Genomic DNA, 19,996 nt, shown 5'->3' on the forward strand with positions numbered 1-19,996 from the left:
TTATTGTTTAGAGCATTTTAAATGTTAAATTAAATAAGTGAAAACTGTTTTCTTTGCTTGATAGTCGTTGCTATTTGCAGTCAGTAGAGTGTAATATATAGTTCACCAAGTCATTTATCAAAATGTATGCTAAATTTGTCATAAATATTTTTTTTTTTAAAAAAAGCTTAAGTTAAAAGAGCCGTTTGAGAGCCAAAAAAGAGCTGGTTCTTTTCACTGAGCCGATCCAAATAAACCGCATCACCGAAAAGAGCCAAAAATCCCATCACCAGTATTCAGCCAGTATAGGGCGGTTTGAGCTTGTTTACACATTGTAACAAGGAGGGGACCGGAAAAAAAACAGGACACGTGTCAACGTTTGCATTCAAAGTAAAATACACAGTGTGTTGTTTTTATAGAATTAGTATGAGTAGAAGGAAATATTTGGAAAGGCTTTTCATTTATATTTATTAATATTTAAAAATTATTTGTTCTTGAAAGTACGAAAGCACAAGCAAATATATATTAGCGTTGTAGTTGTCTTAATTTGAAATAGAAATGTGTACATTTTCGCTAACTTGTAGTCTGCTCCGCAACCTTCTTGGTAGTCAAAGCGCATTTTTTGTTTGACAAGCTTTGCGGTTTTGCCCCACGTCACCGACTTTGAAGCGTTGACGTTGATAAGTAGTCCAAGTACATTTTAGCAGTAGTATTCGGTGTGGGACGGCAATGGCTCTTTGCAGGCTCGGGATTAGGCTCGTGACCGTTCATAAAGATGCCTTTGTAACCTAGCCAACTGGCTTTGTCTCCATCATGAACATTCCCATCTAAGAAGGTAAATAACGATTTGGTAAGATGCCAGACTAGCTTTGCATAAATGTTTTGTAATGTGTCACTGTATTTAACAGATAAACGTCACTGACATCAAACCCGTTTACTTTAGAGACATACTTGTGTGAAATAAAGTGAAATTTGTCGGTTTATTAAAAATAACCTCGTCCTGCATTTAAGTGTTCGATACTTTCCAGAATTTGGATCAAATGTATCCGTTTACCAAACATTCTTCAGCCTTAATGCCCATCTGGCGGTACTAATGACAACTAAGCATTGTACATGCGAGCATTTGAGTGACATATGCAAGCGAAATCTTGTCTTATTTATTTTTTCCTTGTTAACACGTGCCAGTCGTCAGTATGTCAACAATGGAGGTGTCCCAGGTGACCCTGACTCTCAGAGGAGAAACGTGCCCAGGTTTGTTCAACTTAGTCGACACAAAGTGCTGTTGCTGTGTAAATACTATTTTCTGTTGAGCCTTTAGTTCATATCTCGAATTTCCAATCTTAAATGTTCTTCAGGCGAGGAGATTGCCGTAGTTGGGAGCTGTGAGTCCCTTGGCAACTGGAGCTACCAAAAAGCAGTGGTGTTGAAAACCCTGGGCGATGACGGGTTTGTGAAAATTTGACTTTTTGCACAAAGGCTCAAAAGCACAATTTTGTTTTCCATCCTGATTGTAATGTCTCCCTTGATGTCACCAGGAACATATGGACGACAACGGTCGCCATTCCCAGGGGAATCAAAGTCGAGTACCGCTTCTTCAAAGCCTTCTTTCTGGAGGCAAAAGTGAGTCGTTTATAATACAACACATTTCACATAATTGTGTAGTTGTAATCAGTTCACTCATAAACACAAAGATTGAAACATATTTTCAAGAAAATATGTCAAAAGGTTAAGTCTACTAATGTTATTGCTGTATAGCTGTAGAGTAGGAAATGTACAAAATGTTAACTTTGTTTTGTGTGACAAGTGTTCTGCCAGACACATCAAAGAAATATCCACTGCCTCTGTGTGCAGTTTGGCAATTCACAATGTAGCAAGTCATCAAAGGCCAAGTAGTCTTTGTTTTTGATTAGTGCTGTTTCATAACATAAGCATTTGAAACCCCCCAGTTTTCTTAGTTACTATTAAAACTTATCATTAAAAACTACAGCTGTTCTCACCCAGCCACTCCCTGTTCCTTGCCCGGAGCAAAAAATTTGTGCCAACAATGACTACTCACACTAGTTTAGGGTTAGGGTTGTTTTTTTTAATCTTGTGATGTGTACAAGGGCAGTCAAGTTGATTTCATATGTCCTCTGGCTTTTTTTTTTTGTGTGACTCAAGCTTGGAATCATCGTCCACAACTTGTATTCTTAAAAATTGACCTTCACCTTCTTATGAACGTCTGAGTAATTATCTAATCTAGTTATTCTTGCAGACTCGGCTAAAAGTGGTTAGGATTTTTTGCTGCATGTGTACTTCACTGCCATAAATTGCATGATAAGCTAATGTTGTATTTCGTTGTATGAATGCATGGAGTAAATTGTTGGTTTAAAAACAAATATTGGCAATTCGTTGAGGGTTGATATTTCCATGTTTCCAACTTTAACAAATAACCCCTTTTCAGATTAGCACCCCCTGCCTCAGGTGACTGACGTTTGGTCCAGAGATGACTTAAGGAGCAGACCAAATCATTTTACTTATGCTGTTTGCATTAAAACTGTGAAAAGAAAAAACAAAACAAACATTTTACTTGCAGAGTGCGGGCGATCCTTGTCAGGTGATAGTCAATGTGTGGGAGAGCCATCATCATCCCCGCACCCTGAGCCCCACAGGTATTACAACAGGTGCACCATGTGCTTGGCTTGGGCAAAGCGTGTTGTAGAGCTTTAAAAAAAAATGACACCTGTCACTAGTTCCCTAAAGCACGGCCGTAGAACATTCAGCACGTTAGCTTATGAAAGTGATGAGCTAGGATTCTGGAACCATCTTTGTCACGAAGTGAACACTGCTGCTGTTGCTTGGGGTAACAAGAGTAACACTGTAATGTTTGCTCTATCAAACCAAACTAGTTCTAGTTAAGCCCACAGCACAAACAGCTTTGTCACATTACCCTTTATTAGTGTAACATGATAATGCTTGGGTTTCAAATACTTTTTCTTTGGCATTACCTGGTGGTGGTAGTGGTTGCAAGGCAATGAAGTTGAATGAGTGCTCTCATTCACTGTCAATAAAACTGGATTTTTAACAATAAAGCCATCAATAGCAGTGAATGAGTTAATTTTCTTCCACAAAATGGCACACGGGCCAGCAAAAAATTGGAAAATGCTCTCTTGGGGCGGTGACGAAGCGTTCGCGGAAGCATGGGTAAAAACAAGCAACGGACAAGCTTGAAGTTCGGTTGTGCTTGGAAAAAAATAAGACGGACTGGGAATAACTGAAGGGGGCCCAAGACTTACTGTCTTAGAGACTAACTGTGAAATACCCGCCACAGCATTTTTAATCTTTGGGACAGGTTGAATAACTAACTCACTCACTGATAACCCAGTAAAAAGAAATTTGGAACAGCTAAGACCAGAAAAAAGATCTTTTGGAAGTTCCTAGCTATCTTTGGATGTCTAGACCTGTCATTGGCAGTGAATGAGTTATCAAACTCCTCTGATATTCTACTGTATTAAAGTAAAGATTGATAGGTTTTAATTTTTTTTTACTCATTTTTTTTTATCTCTGCTTCCTCTAATGCGGTTTTCCTTCATTACAGCATCTCACCTGAGTGTCAACAATGGGCAGTTTGGAATTCACAGTAAGTTGAATGGAGCAAAACAAAAAAATGTAACCTTATTTCATATAGTACTTAAAATAAGCACCATCCAATGATTCATCTACTTGGATTTAAAAAAAAAAGCTCAACTTTAATTGATTTTACTGTCTTAAGAGATATAATTTTCAAAGTTTTTTGTTGTATGTCATCAAAATGGAAATTTTATTGGAGGCATTAACACAAATGCATAAATCCAAACTACATACCAAAACATCCTAAATTTGTTTGTCAACCCATGCTCTGCAAGCCCAGTAAAAACAGCCGTCAATGGCAGTGAATGAGCAAAATGTCTTTCCTATGATTAAGTTATGACAGTATTTATTCAAGCAATACATTTTTATTCTTCATTGTGTGCCAGCAATGTATCGTGACAGGTAGATTAATGAAATAATTCTTCTCAGACTTCTATCAATGGCAGTGAATGAGTTAACGTGTAAATGTCTGCGCATGTGACCAGTCAAATAAGACGTTTGTTTCAAATCAAAGGCATAGTTTTGCATCCTAGGTTTTATGTTCTTTTACAATTGCATTGTTGCATTTAAAACAGTACCTTGAATGAAAACAGAACTGAAATTAAGTCAAAAAAGATGTCTTCCCTAAAAAAAAATCCCATCCGATAATTGTCACAGTCAGCAACTGCAGCAGACAATGTGGGCACTTATTTCCTGTATCCTCCCACGCTATAGATGGGGTCAAGTGCGTTGACAACGGCTGGCTCACGTGCCAGACAGAGATTCGCCTGCGTTTGCATTATTCCAAGATGTCTCCAGTATCCATCACCAAGAAGAAATTCAAGAAGTCCCGCTTCAGGTAGGTTGAAACTTAACACAAGACACACCCACCTTCGCTCTTGGGAGAAAGCTTTAAGCCCAGAGCGACAACATGAGCTGTTAACTGTATGCCAAGGCTGAAACATTAGTCTCCCTCAAAATCATTGACTGGGAAAGGATGTCGGGAATATATTTTACGTTGTATACAGTGAGGCCGTCGCTTCTTCGCGCCTCCCATATCGCATCCTCAGCGCATCGCGGATTTTTTTTTTCATGGAAAAAAAGCTAAATTGCAAAGAAATGCGCTGTGAAGGTTCCTTGCATGCCAGCCAGACAAGTTAACTCTAAATGTGCATGCCACGGGCACTCCTCAGAAACCGAACTACTGCAGTACACATATTTACTTAAAGCTTAAATTATTAAACCCTATACAGTAACTATAGTACTGTTATCCCTTCTGGTTTCCATGTCTTGGCTGTACGTAGTTGGGATCACAGTGAGCCGCACTTGCCCTACGAATAGGTGCTCGGACGTCTATAGAGTATTAGAGTGAAGCAAGTAGCTGACCAAAAATGATTAAAAAGAAGAGTTTACACTTGAAATTCGAATTTATTACAAAAAGTAAGAGGATCCCAAAAGCATTGACAAAAAAAGTTCTCAACTGACTAGCCAGGCAATCTGTCAATAAGCTCAAGGGGCACAACTACAAGACGCAGACATGAGGAGTGGATTTCAACTTTCGAACGCCTGCCCTCATTGGCCGATTGTCGCGCCGTGAGCCAATCACTATCCTGTAAAAGTGCCCCTTGTTACTCTTTTTGGTCTGTTGCATCACATGTCAGAAAATGGTCAACTATATTTCTCAATTGTTTTAGAAAATATAAACAGACGTTTGTAGAAGTTTAATTAGTTTTGATTTAAAACTTGAGGAAAGACTTAATAAATCTGATGGTACAAGCTGTCGAAAGGCTGGAATTCTCCAAATTTGTGCAATTGTATCTCACTAAACAATTGATCATAAAAATATTTACCATAAAATTGAAATATCAATTAGATGGCGGTTAGTTGTTGCATCTCTAAAAAGGGCTATACCGATTGGTATTATAGCAGCATTTGCCAATCTGTTCAGGATCAAACTGACGCTGGAGGGCGTTGAGGAAGAGGGCGAAGAAGATGAAGACGGGGAAGAGGAGGATCACTCACGCAACATTTCGTCCCCGCGTAAGGTGCCAACCACCCTGGAGATCAGCATGATCAGCCCCAAATGCTACAAGTCGCGCCACTCGCAGCCCGAGTGCGGCTACGCATTGGAACCTTCGCAGTGGACCGAGTACAGCATCCATAGCATGGACCCCGACAACCTGGAGCTTACTTTTGAGTTCTTTGAGGCAAGAATACCCAACTGGGGGGAGGTGATGAGCATTTTGAAATGCTTCTTCTAATTCCGAGACTTGCAGGAGGATCTTAGCGAGCATGTGGTCCTGGGAGATGCTCACCCGGGCCACGTAGGCACCGCCTGCCTCCTCTCCTCCACCTTCCTGGAGAGCGGCAGAGACAACGGTCTGGTCACTTTGCCCATCATGGGGCGCAACTCCAGGCAGACCATCGGCAAAGTGCGAGGTAAGGACGTGGAATGTGAAATGATAAATTAGGATGAAGTCCAACCATCTGTTGTGTTGCAGTGGACTACCTGGTCATCAGGCCCATCCCGGGGCTGCAGTGCGACATGAGTGCCACCTTCACTAAGTACTGGAAGAAAGGAAGGTCCCTGAACGTGGGCCACCGAGGAGCAGGCAGCACACACGCCGCCAAGTAAGTACAGTGTTGTGTTCGCCTGAGTGCTAGCACATGAAAGTCGTAGTTGGTTTCAAGGAAGTGATTTGTAATGATAAACCTCAACTAGTCTATAAGAAGTTTGAAATATTAAGATTGTTTTGGAAGCTTAAAATTACCTGGGGGTAAAAAATGTTACAAAAGTGTGGAGCTGCCAACATGGAATTTGACTGGCAAACTCCTACTTGTTTGAATGCAAACATGTTCGAACGTGCTTGTAAGGTAGATGCTAAAAAGAACAATTTATCCCATAATTCTTATTACGCTTATGCTTGTCAATAACTCATGGCCTTACGAGAACAATTGCTATGTTTTTAGCATTTAGCCTACAAACGCATCCAAATGCATTGACAAGTATGGTCAGAAGTATTTGAAAAGACTTTTCAAATATTCTGATGCACTTGCAATACATTTGGACATACGAGTTTATAGATCTAAGATGTCCGGCTTTTATGAGAGTGCATTTTGGATAATACCAGATGTTTCATGTATGCACTGACGCACAAAATCTCAACAATTAGATCAGTTGAATCAGGGCATATAGTTTACATAATAAACTAACAAACATAACAAAATTTCATTGCACACAACTAAAGGAGTCCTAGAAAAACTAGCAATAGTTAATATTAAATATGTCTTCCCAGTTTACTCAAACATTTACAGTGTCACAAGCAATGGGTAAAATATTAGTTTTGTCTTAGTTTACTCACACATTTACTTTGTGTCATATCTGAGCTTTTTTTTACTTGGATACCAAGCTATACTTGTATTAGGGAAGAACATTTAGGTCATTGACTGTTCGTGTCATCAAGGATCCATTTTTACTGGGCTGCCCTGAATGAATTATAGCTTTGACAGGCTATCTGAAAGCCTGTCAGCTTCTCAAATTGCACTATTTCTGTTTTTCAGGCATCACAGAGTTCGAGAGAACACCATTGCTTCATTTAAGAGCGCCGCCAAGCACGTATGTGTCGTCGGATGGCAACAAAAGCAGCGCGACCTCCTGTACACTGTTAAAGAACATGTGTTTTGTGTGAACTCGCAGGGGGCCGCCTATGTAGAGTTTGATGTCCACCTCTCGAAAGACGCCGTGCCCATCGTGTACCATGACCTCACGTGCTGCATCTCCACCAAGAAGAAGGTAGTAACAACAACTTTGGGTCTAGGTTACAAAACACAATGGTAGCACAAGTGTCACGCCATAACATTCCCTTGAATGGTGCAAGCATTGCCCAAGGCAACAAGGGCGGAGGTTAGCTATGTCTACGTACAAACAGTCTTGCTCATGCCCTACATTCTTCCATACTGACAGTGACTTTTACTCTTGCCAAATTGGAAAAACAATACTTTATCTTTACTTTTATGCCTTGTATTTATGTATGTATGTATTATATTTCAGAAAAATGACCAGACTCTCGAGCTAATCGAGGTGCCCGTGAAAGATCTGACATTTGATCAGCTGCAGCTTCTGAAGGTTAACACCACACACATGCCCCACATGATCACATTGCTCAGCTTATGGCAGGAAATGTTTTTAGGAGCCTTTAAATGTCTTATTTCCCACCTTTGTGGCCCAGAAAAATGTCTTCATTGACTAATTCATTGTAGTTTTTAACTTAGGGGGCATTACAGTGTTACACAATCGATAATTAAATCAAATTAATTTGATTATTTCATCATTTTCAAAAATGATTAATCTAGGGTTTTACACAAATAGCGATGTGTTTACTATAATTAGCAACAAAACTGCCATTTATACAATTAAAAGCAATTGAATGTTAGGTTTATGTTATTTAAAATCAGTGTCAATTTTACACAGATATATTTTTTGACTAAATCAAATCTTTAATTGCATTGAAGCTCAATGACTGATTAATCAGAAAGTAATGAATTAGCAATACATTTTTTTTTTTGTCCTCACTGAAAGCAGAATGATTAGCATTGTGTTGAATCATAAAACATTTATAACATCTGGCTGTACTTTGGAAAACAATGATTAACATTTTTGCTAAACCAGCAACTAAATCATAACAAAATTTAGGTCTGTGTTCTCTGCAGTTTATTTTTAAATAAAGATGAAAAATTAAATATTTGCAAAAACAATTATTCACCGATGACTAATTTTTTGTTTTTGACAGTTATGTTGTTGGTCAGTGTTAAAACGGACCTGTGTTTTCAATGTGTTGACTTGTGTATTTGCGTTGTTTACTCAGCTGGCTCACGTCACCGCCATGAAGGGAAGCGATCTCAAAGGTCTGTTTTTTTAACGTTGAATGGGACACTACAGTGAATTAGCAGAATTCAGCTGACTGAGCGATGTTTGGTTTCAGACGTGATGGAGGACGAGGACGAGATTGACGAGCATCAGCCCTTCCCGTCGCTTTCGCAGGTGAGGACCCCCCCCCAATTGAACAAATAAACTAGCATCAACCAATTCTTTGAGTGATTGACCCCGTCCCCTCCTCCCCAGCTCTTCCAGGCTCTTCCAGAACACGTAGGCTTCAACATCGAGCTCAAATGGATCTGTCAGATGAAGGTGAAGAGTCTTACGAACAGAAAACACATCAACCAACCGCCCTGAAAAATGTTAATTGTTCAAGGTTTACTCCGACAGGACGGGTCATGGGAAGGCAACATGTCCTCCTATTTCAATATGAACAAGTTCATCGACATCATCTTGTCCTGCGTTCTGCGGGAAGGAGGCAAGCGACGCATCATCTTCTCCTGCTTCGATCCTGACGTCTGCTCAATGTAAGATTCCCTCCAACCAGTGACTGACTGACAACTATCTTCATCAGTCAAACGAATGAATAAACTTCACCATAATACTAGCTCAGCAAACCTTACTCAGCTAAATATTACTAGTTTTAATTAACTAATGATCTTAAATATCATACTATTGAACTAAAAGTAACATAAGTTATCTGTCTTAAGTCAACTTAGAAGCCAGCTTGATTGAACTAACGAACTAACTTAGCATGACTTGACTCACTAACTATTGAACTTGAAAGACGTAATCGTAACTGAACAACGTTTTAATAGAGTAACTCAATTTAAGGTAACCCAAAAACAGTAATTTTACAAAACTTGGCAAAAGAATCACTATTTAGTTATTAAAGACTAACTACCTGGCAACTAACACATTTACGGTAATATTAACTAGTTTCTAAGGTAACCTAAAAACAGTAATTTTACAAAACTTGGCAAAACAATCACCATTTGTTATGGTAATATTAACTAGTTTCAATCAGCTCATGTAACAGTAAGTCATCTATCTCTTATTTTAGCTTAAATTAAATGAACTAACCTTTAACTAACCAAGTGACCAAGAGATACTAAACTTAGCCTTTTTTTATCAGTATGAAGTTAATATTTTGCTTATAATTTCATAACAAATGTTTTTTTTATGTGCAATTAATACTTTTTCAAACACATTTTAATTCAGTGAAAATGCCATTGCATGTGCTAAGGCTCAGGTAATTAGAGCACACTTGTTTTCTGGGTCAGTCACGTGGCGTTCACAAGCAGGCCCACGATTGGTTGTTTCCTGAGCCATGAACAGGAGATGTCATTTTCAGTTGGCAGAAAGTGGTTAATTGTACAGGAAGGATTATTTTAAGTAATCAAACTAATTATAGACAAACTATTAACTTGTTACAGAATAAGAAATTCACTGTGTAACACTACAATGCAAATGACAATAAAACTCTTGAATCTTAAACCATCTTATTCCTCACTAACTAAATGCTAAAAGCATTGAACGAACAGATTGACTAATGGATTGACCTGATGACTTACTTCCAACGATAATGATAAGTAATAACCGCGGGATTTGTGGTACAGTAGAATCCCATCAAGTCATGTGAATGTTTACACCTGCGATTGTCCCTAGGGTGCGCCGCAAGCAGAACAAGTACCCCATCCTTTTCCTGACGCAGGGCATCTCTGAAAAGTATCCAGAACTAATGGACATCCGCTGCCAGACCACCGAGATCGCCATGAGCTTCGCTCAGAGCGAGGACATTCTAGTACGAGCCCCCTCATTTTTCTTTTTACACTGAACAAACACTATCCCTCGTTCTGGAGATCAGGCTCAAAAAAATCAACAAATGTCTCATCCTAGGGCATCAGCGCTCATACCGAAGAGCTGCTGACCAACGTGAGCCTTATCGAGGAGGCGCAGAGCAAAGGCCTGGTGGTATTCAGCTGGGGCGACGACAACAACGAGCATGACAATAGGAGGAAGCTGAGGGAGCAAGGAATTGACGGACTCATCTATGACAGGTAAGACAACCGGTCCCTCTGTTTTTGTGCACACTAGATACCTCCCAAGCATGGGGCACATTTGGAAAAATAGCCAGGCAAGTGCAGGGAGAAAATACAACACCACACAGGTTATTTTGCATATAAATATTGACAATAGTTAATAGCTAAGATGTCTTTTGTTCTTGGTTTCATCAATTGCTATACAAGAACTTGCAGGGTTCATTTGAAACTTTTTGGTATTGCTGTACACGTCAAGGAGTGTCACTTGTTTGGGAATTGGGTCTACTTAATTATACAAAACTTGAGTAGTAATTGTTTTGTGTTTTAAATCTTGAACTCGACAGATGCTCCATACATTTAAAAAAAAAAAAAAAAAACATTTAAGTAACCTTGTTTTGGGGGGGAGGGTTGTCTGCGCTAAAAACTAATAAAACTTAAAAATACAAAATGGACATCCAAAATTGTGACCTTCAACTTGATGGAAGGAGCTCAGATTCGAACACATTCCTCAGCAGCGCTTACTACTAGTCTTCCATAAACATTTTGTGGTTTGTGCCTAAAATTACCGTATTTTCCGCACTATAAGGCCCACCTAAAAGCCTTATTTTTTTTTAAAAGCTGATGGTGCGCCTTCTAATCAGGTGCGCCTTATATTTGGATCAATATTGACATTGGGATTCGAAAATGGGGAATGAACTGATAAAGTAAGCTTTACCTGTTTTGTGTGTTTACAGTTGAACAAGGTTGCTCATATTGACATTGAGTTATTATGCTGAGAGTTTAGAGTTATTATTTCAGTTATTATTATTACTTGAGTATTACTATATTGTGATTGAGAAAGTTTTAAAATAGTCATTAATTGAGGGTGCGCCTTATCCAGTGTGGCTTATTGTGTGGAAAATACGGTAGATACTTTTATTGATGCTAAGTGAGAAAGTGATCGACTAGAAGCAGCAAATTGCGGTACTTGAGAAACTTGTTGAGTTTCTGATGATCAAAATAATAAGGCAGGCCTCTGCTGTTGCATTTGATTGTTTATTCATTTTGGAGCACGTTAAAGAGTTGTCTAATGGAGAAAAAATGCACGCTCACCAGTGTTTTTTCCACGTTTGCCTTGTCCACACACTTTCTCCACATCTTCATGTTCTTTCACGACAACCTCCTCACATTCCATTTTGTCTAGCGCCACCACATTTTCCACAGGCATTTTTCTTAACTCTTCTTTTTTCCACCCCCCCCCCAGAATTACAGACGTCTCACTTCCAAATTCAGAGTCGAGTCCCTCAGATTGCTGTAAAGTCTTTCTGGCATTTTAGTGCTTGCTCATATTTGAGTTGTGAAAGCAGAAGCTTCTTCCATTGGTCCTTGATGATAATACAAGACAGTTGACCTTTTCATACTCACCTCAGGAATGAAATAGAATTATTTATTAACCTACAGTTGTCAATAGAATTATTTATTAACCTGCAGTAGTCAGTTGTAACTGAACCAAACTAAAAGGTTGGTCAACTGCCCTGATGTATCATTTCTTTTGGCCAAATAAGCTAGCATGACACCTCCCACCCTCCAATCAGTGGCTGGGTTACTTCACATGTTCAATGGCTTTGAAAATGGCTTTTGCATGGCAAGCTTTGGGTACCGACAAGAGTCTTAAAGAGAACTTGAAATGCATGCCAATGCTACATATGTAGATTTAACAGCAATGGGTTTTAGTTGCACAAACATTAAAGAACAAGCACTCGGCTTTGATCTGTGCAGCATGTGATCCTCCTTAAAGGGATATAACAACCTCGCTTTACCGTGAAAGCTTAAAGGCTAAGCAGCCTTCTGCTTCACCATATGTGATACTTACCTGTCACACTGTTTTAAAAAAATACCTCCTAGCTTTAGACAAAGATATAAAATATGCATTAGGATGTTGACTAGGTGCATACTTACAATGAAAACTCACAATCAGTGCACCTCAGTCCTAAGATGGCTTTTCTGAAACGAAATTAGTGCACTGTTGATGTAACAGATGGGATTTTGGCTAGCGTGTGCTTTGGCACAGTGGCAAGGCATCCTGCCATCTGCTAATTATGATAGGCATTTGGTGTGACGTGTCAAACACTTGTTGGATAGCAACCATTGTTTTCAGTGCTTTCAGGTGGAAGAGTTTGCGTGTTGTTCTGACACGTAAGCACCAATGGCTTGGTGGCAGTGGTTTGCATGGTTTAGGCTTCAATTTTGGGATAAGGTTGGGTTCGGCTTTAGGTTTCAGCTGTGTTAGATTTTTAGTGAGTTTAATAGTCAAGGTGTTGAGTCAGATCCTGTGTAGACACCGACATTTTGAACCTATACTGATTGTCATTGTGTTGAATCAAAATAAGACTTTTGCAAACATCTGCTTTCAATTTGAAAATCTATTCTCAATATTTATGCCATTTTTTGACACGTGACAGACCAAACCGGCAACCAAATCATTCAGGGGGGAAAAAAAAATCACCATTGCGAATTAGCAAAGAAATGTCTTTTTTTGTAATGGTGTGGGAATTTAAATATTAAAAAAAATAATAATAATAATAATAATCGATTAATTTTAAGTAGTGCAGCTCTAGTTTAGGTTGTGTTTGAAGTTTGAGGTTCGGGTTTTGGTAAAGGTTAGTATAAAGTCAGGTTAATTTCATGATTTTTTTTTTTTTAGGGTTCGTGTGAGGACAGGTGAAAACAAAGTATCGAAAGGGTTTTTTAGGTAACGATAAATGTTCAGATATAAAGGGTAAATTTGTTTTTTTTCAAACCAAATTTATTTCAATTTTTTGCCAGATTTTTCAAAATAGTAAAAGCACTGTAAATATTGAAAATCAGGTGAGAACCTCAACACCATTTCACACTGGTAAATAACATATTAGGGTGAGAAAATAAGAGGCAGAAAAAATATGGCAGTTGTCATGCAAAAATATGGGAAACTTTGGGGTAGGATAACAAAGCGCTTGATTTGACATGTAGAGATGCCAACCTTTTAAATGTTAATATCGCCGAGGATCAGTTTAATTAATCATGGCAGCCAATATTGTGATCGCGAATAAAATACGATTAATTGTGCAGCCCTATAATGCAGGTTTGTATTCATTGTGCTAATAATGTCAACAAAATGGTGCCTGATCATGTTATTTTTTGTTTTGCCTCATTTGCATTTTTTTTGTTTGTCTTTAAATACAAACTGCTGTGGAGCTTCATAAAAAAAATCACGCAAATTAGAATGTGTTCACATTGCTCGTAAAAGTGATTCTTGCACTTAAATAGCAAACTTTTTTTCCCCTCCAGGATCTGTGAGGACCAAGCGGAGCAGCCTAACATCTTCCAGGTGGAGGAGCAGCACTCCTTGCGGGAGGTCATTACAGAGGAGACCCTCAAGAGTCCCGCCTGCTCTTGTTACTCCATACCGTGCTCCATGGCGCCATGCATCGCCAACAAGGAGCGGGCATGCAGCGGAAGTGCCGAGTCAGACTCGGGGCTCAGCTCCTCGTAACTTCTTCCACTTGTCACAAAAACAAACAAAAAAAAGGGATTGTGTATTTTGACTTCAAACTTTTCAAGCACCTCCGCTCATGCGCACAAAATGATCCACCAGCACATTTCGCTTGCAGCCATACCTTTGCGTCTGCGTTGGAATTTCAAGCAGGGATATTTAAGAATGATATAAGCCAATATGCATTGGAATTTCAAGCAGGGATATTCAAGTATGACATTAGCCAAAATGATGCATGTAGTACATAATATACTGCAGAGTCGTGATGCACCGTTTTATCACAGTTACCTTCTAGATCCACCTTTTAGTAAAATAGTCATTTTAAGTCAAGAAAAATTGAATGGAAAATTACTTTTGTTTAGACCCTTGTTGAGTACACAGAAAAGGTTAACAACTCAGTGATTATTGTGGAACCAAAAAAAGTGGACTGCAATAGAACGGTGATTGCTGTAAATTTCATATGAGTGTGTGCCAATACTTTACTTTGCACATGTAGCCATTTAAAAGCAGTCGGGGCAAGGAACCTTTTTTGAGATAGCTTGCTAGCTGTCATTTTTGTTTTTCTTTTTTGCAATTAGAGCTTGCAAGTGGCCTTTTTAAGAATTTCAGAAGTGGAAGGTAGTCATTTTATGGCTCTTGAAAGACTACTCATTTGTTCACTCCTTTTTGTGATTTATTGCATTGGGTCATAATTCTAAAAAATGGGAAGCCTTATGGTGGGGAACTACTTTTTGCCTTCTGTTACACAATTTTTTATAGTTCCCCACAGAACGGTAATTTATAGCCCCATTACTGTATGCATGGCGGTGTGTATCACAATGTCATGTAAGAACACATTCACACAGAAGTTGTTGCAACATGTTGTGAACAAGTGTGGTAATAAGATTAAAAATCAAGATGAACTGGTACGACATGTTAAGGTGTATGTTCTTCCATGTCCAGAACCACGTGATTGAGGATTATGCAAATTTAATTCTTTCAAGTGTGTCCCAACCAAACATTTTTCATGCATGACTGCACCCCAAGAAAGAACTAAGTGAACTAACTTCTCTCGATGGTCGGACTTGTCCTCCATTTTTGTAAGGTTTTATATGACCAGGTTTTGGAAACCAAAATCACAGCATCCAAGAGTTATCGTCTGGCGCCATCTGCTGGCAACAATGGTTGCTTTGACACTTTTTGGTAGCGGAGTTTGTCACCCTCACTGATTTCTAAAACAGTCAAGTATAAAATAAAACAAGATCAATGGAAAATTTTGATCGTCGCTTCCATGCAGGTTAAAACCAATTTATTTACGTTGAACTGGGAATTGTAGTTTTCCTCGCTTTAGAGGGCATGCGCAGACGCTGGAAACAACTACAACTCCCACAATGCGCAATCGAAGCCACTGACAGGCAAACGTCTGCGTAAACCTCCGCCTGTAATCCCTGGGCAACTCAATCCTCTGCGGTTCTTTTCTGCCTTTAATCACAAAAATCATCACCTAAAACATGGACAACAGCGGAAAAGAAAAGGAAGCAATTCAACTTATGGCCGACGCCGACAAGAAAGTCAAGTCGTCCGGCTCTTTTTTGGGAGGGATGTTTGGCGGGTAAGGAAGCAGTTCCGCGTGAAATATTACATGGCAACATTATTGGTATGCCGCCCGTTTATTTACACAAGGAAACGACGTGTCGGTATATCAATTGGCAAATAAAATGCAAATGAAAATGTAGATATTTAACCAAAGGGGCGTCGGCGCTTGTTATTTATGCTAACTCACCGGTTAGCGTCCCGCTACTTTAAACAAGCTAGCTTGTCATTTGTTTAATATTTCTCCTTCACGACATTTTTGTCTACTTTTCAGCAGTTTTCTAATCATTTATAGAGAGTTTTGCATCACTTTTGTATTAGTTAGCCGCCATGTAGTTTTTAAACATTACAACGTTATTCAGCATTTTAATGGTTGTTTGAATTTCTGAGGTAGAAATTCCCAAATTATGTACTAACGCTGTTATACCTGTGGCTGACCACGCAGTGATCATGTATTCAAATGAATTGATTACATTTTGCAGGGTCCTTCTGAAACGTCATCACATATCACTCGCTATATTTTCTTTACAGGGGACATCACAAAGTGGAGGAGGCTTGTGAGATGTACTGCAGAGCGGCCAACATGTTCAAAATGGCCAAGAACTGGAGCGGTGAGATAAGAATACGAATAATAAACACAAAAAGCACCCCCCCCCCCCCCCCCCCATCCCCAACACACACACCTGCAAGGGTACCTCTTATTGCACAGCACAGCACTATGTGATGGTGCTGCCAAGTTAATGCTGACTCAGAGTACTAAATGTTAAATAACTCTTTTTTCCCCTTTATTATTATTTTTAGCTGCTGGTGGAGCATTTTGCAAGGCTGCACACCTCCACATGCAGTTGCAGAACAAACATGACTGCGCCACCAGTTTCATTGACGCTGGCAACGCATACAAGAAGTCTGACCCCAATGGTGAGCTGCTGGACCGATGACGACGACTCTGAATGCTTAATCTATGAAATTAGATCAGCACAAAATTACTCCATTAGGAAATGAAAAAAGGAGGGATTGAAATAAACTGCTCCTAAATCCACTTGCGGAGGTCACACTAACTTTAATAATGGTACAAGAATGGTCCAAGTAACATTTTGCAAGACTGGTTTAACGTTTCGGTGAATATCAGCATCGTTTTTTTTTTGTTGTTTTTTTTTTTTTTTGTAAAATTCCGATGGGTCATTAGATTACTTTAATATTGTGTTAAGTATTTAATTTAATGACATTTTCAGTTTAATTTATAAGTCAAAGTCATGTAAGTTTATAAGAGATTCTGCTTACCACGGAACACTCCACACTTTTTGTTTTTGTTTGAAAGTAAAACAAAGATAAATGAAAGATTAACATGTCTGAAATACTGGAGAATCTGAGCTATTTAAATAAAGTTTCATTTACCTTATTCAGACATATTGTTGGCTTGGAGAGCTAGCTGAACCTTATGTGACAATTTCATAACAACGATTTATTTCTAAAATTAATTAAAACATAAAAAAAATTAATAAAGCGAACCTGAAAACCTTTCACCAATTGTAAAGACATTTTAATAAAGCTAATCGTTTGAGTTTGTAATTATTTTGTTCTTCAATTTTAATGGTTATAAGCCTCCTTTTGATGAGTAATAATCATCAGCTTTGAAAAAAAAAAACTATCTATAACCATCTATAATTGTATTAATTTTTAACTTGTTGAAGTATAAGTAAAATAAGGTTTAATTTACCACTGAATACAAGATGTTTCCCAGCAGCCATTTTATGGGTTCTGCTTTTTAACTTCTGTCATGTAAACTAACACTTTGTATGTCTTAATATTTTCCTCCTCCTCCTCTTCCCTTTCTTCTTCTTTATGCTGCCAAAAGAGGCAATCAAGTGTTTAAATGCCGCCATCGATATTTACACAGACATGGTAAGAAAGCAGAGTCAGTACTAGATAACCAGGCAGCTCATTAGGTACCATGATATACAATACATGTACCATCTCAAAAGATGATGCTAAATTTTGATTGACACTGAAGGGGAGGTATTCATTACTACTAAATCATTAATTTAATTAAATCCGTTCCAGGGAAGATTCACCATCGCCGCCAAACATCACATCAGTATCGCTGAAATTTACGAGGCAGACCTGGTGGACATCGAAAAAGTACAAATCTAATTTATTCTGGAATTATGTTGCGCTATTGAGTGATGTGATGTGATAACAATGTTTTTATTTTGCAAAGGCGATTGCACATTATGAGCAAGCGGCGGATTATTACAAGGGAGAGGAATCTAACAGGTATTATACATTCTTATGATATATGCAGTAAAGCTCAATAAATATCTATATTCTATCATAAATAAAATTAAAATACTGTAATTACTTATTACTGCAACCTCTGATGATACATTTATTTTGAAGGGGTTACCATTTGAAGAAATAGGGTCTGGCCAGTACGAGTTTTATTTTAGCTGTGTTTGATGACATCACATAATTTTAAAGTTCAGGACTTCTTTCTCCTCTTGCAGTTCGGCCAACAAGTGTTTGCTGAAGGTGGGGGCCTACTGCGCTCAGTTGGAGCAGTACCAGAAGGCCATTGAGATCTATGAACAGGTAAAAGCTTAGCCAGACAGTCTGGTCAAAATGGAGCCTTGCATTGATCCTTGTGGGACACCAATGACTATGCGCTGGTGCCGCTGGAGAGCGTTGAGCTGCGTGAAATTCTTGGTGCTGTGGTATTTTTGCTCAAGTGTATCATACCGTCAGAATCTGATATTGTTCCATGCCTTGCAATTAGTGATGCCATCGAATGGCGCGGTGGGAATAAGGATTCATGACGTTTACAAATATTATGTATGTATGCAGGTGGGCGCCAACACAATGGACAACCCGCTGCTTAAGTACAGCGCGAAGGAGTATTTCTTTAAAGCAGCACTGTGTCATTTCATTGTGGATGAGCTCAACGCTAAGGCAAGTGTGCTTCTTTAGGGCGACCTTTATACTCCATGAAAGATATGAATCCATCCCTCCTTGGTTCCCTTCCACAGATTGCCGTGGAGAAATATGAGGAGATGTTCCCGGCCTTTTCCGATTCCAGGGAATGTAAACTGTTGAAGGTGGCCACTACTCAGCCTGTTTTTTGGTTTTAATTATATATATATATATATATATATATATATATATATATATATATATATATATATATATATACATACTTTTTTTTTCTTTTTAAGAAATTGCTGGAGGCACATGAGGAACAGAACAGCGAGGCCTTCACAGAGGCGGTAAGTCTGTTTAGGGAAGCTCAGCGGCCATGTTTGATTTTTATTGAGATATTATTTAATGGAGGGATGGGCCATTTACATTTTCTCCTTTGTCACCGCGTTCCTTTTCTTTGTGGCTGCTTTTTGCTTCCTTGACAATGGCGCTATGCTGTCGTGGTACAGGTCAAGGAGTTTGACTCTATCTCACGTCTGGACCAGTGGCACACCACGTTGCTGCTGCGCATCAAAAAGACCATTCAGGGTGACGAGGGAGACCTCAAATGAGAGAGCGGACATCCACACAGACAGGACAAGAGAGTCACGTGCATGGTTCCCCCCCTCACACACGCACACACAGCACTGCTTTGCAGTAACCCTTCCCTTCAAATCCAGTCGGAATGTAAAGCATCTTCACGTTTACTCCCTTTGCGTGGAGGACTGCTGCGTACCTTTTTACTAACGATATCATTTTAGTCCTTCATGTTTGTCACTTTTAGTCATTTTAATTCCATGTTGTCTAACAGGTGTGATCTTAAGAAACGAGACCATTGCAGCCAAAACATGCTTTTTAATATTTAATGTGGCTAATTCAGATGAAGTTTTCCTGACGTTTTTTCAGGCTTTTGCAGAGCACACGATAATTTAGTGATGATCCAAAAATAAATATTTAAATCTCGTTTGTCACACCCACAACATTGGAGTCCTTGTTTGCCACACAATGGTGGTTAAAAGAGGTGCTCTAAAGCCTTGCAAAAAGTATCTAAAATTGCTAGTGTTAATCACAAATTGAAACCAATTAAAAAAAATGCATTATATTTTATTTCCACATACATTATGACGACGTACTCGCGGCTTCGGACAGTTCAGAAACGCGTTGAGACTGTTATGCATAACATAAGCCCACTTGATTATTTCCTTACCGATCGGTTGTAATACCTCAGGGTAGTTTGATTTAACGATGATGATTGATTTGTTTTGGTTTGAATGCTTACTAACGATGAGGCTGCCATTTTGGGAGCGATGTCATTTCATTTCGCCCATAATTTAACACCCCCCTCCCCATTGTTAAGCATGCCCCTTTCCACCAGTGTCACTTCCAATCACTCATCCATGTATCCAGCTTCTTCCAGATCTTTGGCGGAAAAAAAAAAAAAAATCTTTGTGCTTGTGCGAATGGACAATAAAGTTG

At 38.9% G+C, this 19,996-nt stretch overlaps 2 protein-coding genes across 2 annotated transcripts; both read left to right on the top strand.

Annotated features, from left to right (window-relative positions):
- Positions 1-575: 575 nt before the first annotated feature.
- gpcpd1 (glycerophosphocholine phosphodiesterase 1) lies at positions 576-14,904 on the top strand. Its single transcript, XM_088403665.1, has 20 exons — positions 576-814; positions 1,165-1,230; positions 1,335-1,425; positions 1,515-1,599; positions 2,555-2,630; positions 3,557-3,598; positions 4,303-4,426; positions 5,516-5,774; positions 5,844-6,006; positions 6,069-6,198; positions 7,129-7,183; positions 7,265-7,360; positions 7,619-7,693; positions 8,433-8,472; positions 8,550-8,608; positions 8,690-8,755; positions 8,834-8,970; positions 10,112-10,247; positions 10,343-10,503; positions 13,792-14,904. Exons 2-20 carry the CDS (start codon positions 1,173-1,175, stop codon positions 13,994-13,996), a joined length of 2,058 nt encoding a protein of 685 aa, XP_088259791.1. The 5' UTR covers positions 576-814; positions 1,165-1,172; the 3' UTR covers positions 13,997-14,904.
- A 455-nt stretch (positions 14,905-15,359) lies between these two features.
- On the top strand, positions 15,360-19,248 carry napbb (N-ethylmaleimide-sensitive factor attachment protein, beta b). Its single transcript, XM_088403671.1, has 11 exons — positions 15,360-15,587; positions 16,100-16,179; positions 16,370-16,486; positions 17,424-17,470; positions 17,630-17,707; positions 17,787-17,842; positions 18,073-18,157; positions 18,410-18,514; positions 18,592-18,660; positions 18,778-18,828; positions 18,991-19,248. The coding sequence occupies exons 1-11, from the start codon at positions 15,487-15,489 to the stop codon at positions 19,090-19,092; spliced, it is 891 nt and encodes a 296-aa protein (XP_088259797.1). The 5' UTR covers positions 15,360-15,486; the 3' UTR covers positions 19,093-19,248.
- Positions 19,249-19,996: the final 748 nt, after the last annotated feature.

Source organism: Hippichthys cyanospilos, chromosome 20 (genome assembly GCF_059441005.1).
Source record: "Hippichthys cyanospilos isolate Australia breed blue-spotted pipefish chromosome 20, RoL_Hcya_1.0, whole genome shotgun sequence".
Taxonomy (NCBI): domain Eukaryota; kingdom Metazoa; phylum Chordata; class Actinopteri; order Syngnathiformes; family Syngnathidae; genus Hippichthys; species Hippichthys cyanospilos.

Bases quoted from the DNA above. Each gene is read 5' to 3' on its own strand.
- gpcpd1 (XM_088403665.1), top strand. From the start codon at position 1,173: ATGTCAACAATGGAGGTGTCCCAGGTGACCCTGACTCTCAGAGGAGAA. The intron at 4,427-5,515 runs GTAGGTTGAAAC...CAATCTGTTCAG, and splicing joins TTCAAGAAGTCCCGCTTCAG to GATCAAACTGACGCTGGAGG. The intron at 7,694-8,432 runs GTTAACACCACA...TTGTTTACTCAG, and splicing joins ATCAGCTGCAGCTTCTGAAG to CTGGCTCACGTCACCGCCAT.
- napbb (XM_088403671.1), top strand. From the start codon at position 15,487: ATGGACAACAGCGGAAAAGAAAAGGAAGCAATTCAACTTATGGCCGAC. The intron at 15,588-16,099 runs GTAAGGAAGCAG...TTTTCTTTACAG, and splicing joins TTGGGAGGGATGTTTGGCGG to GGGACATCACAAAGTGGAGG. The intron at 17,471-17,629 runs GTAAGAAAGCAG...AATCCGTTCCAG, and splicing joins TCGATATTTACACAGACATG to GGAAGATTCACCATCGCCGC.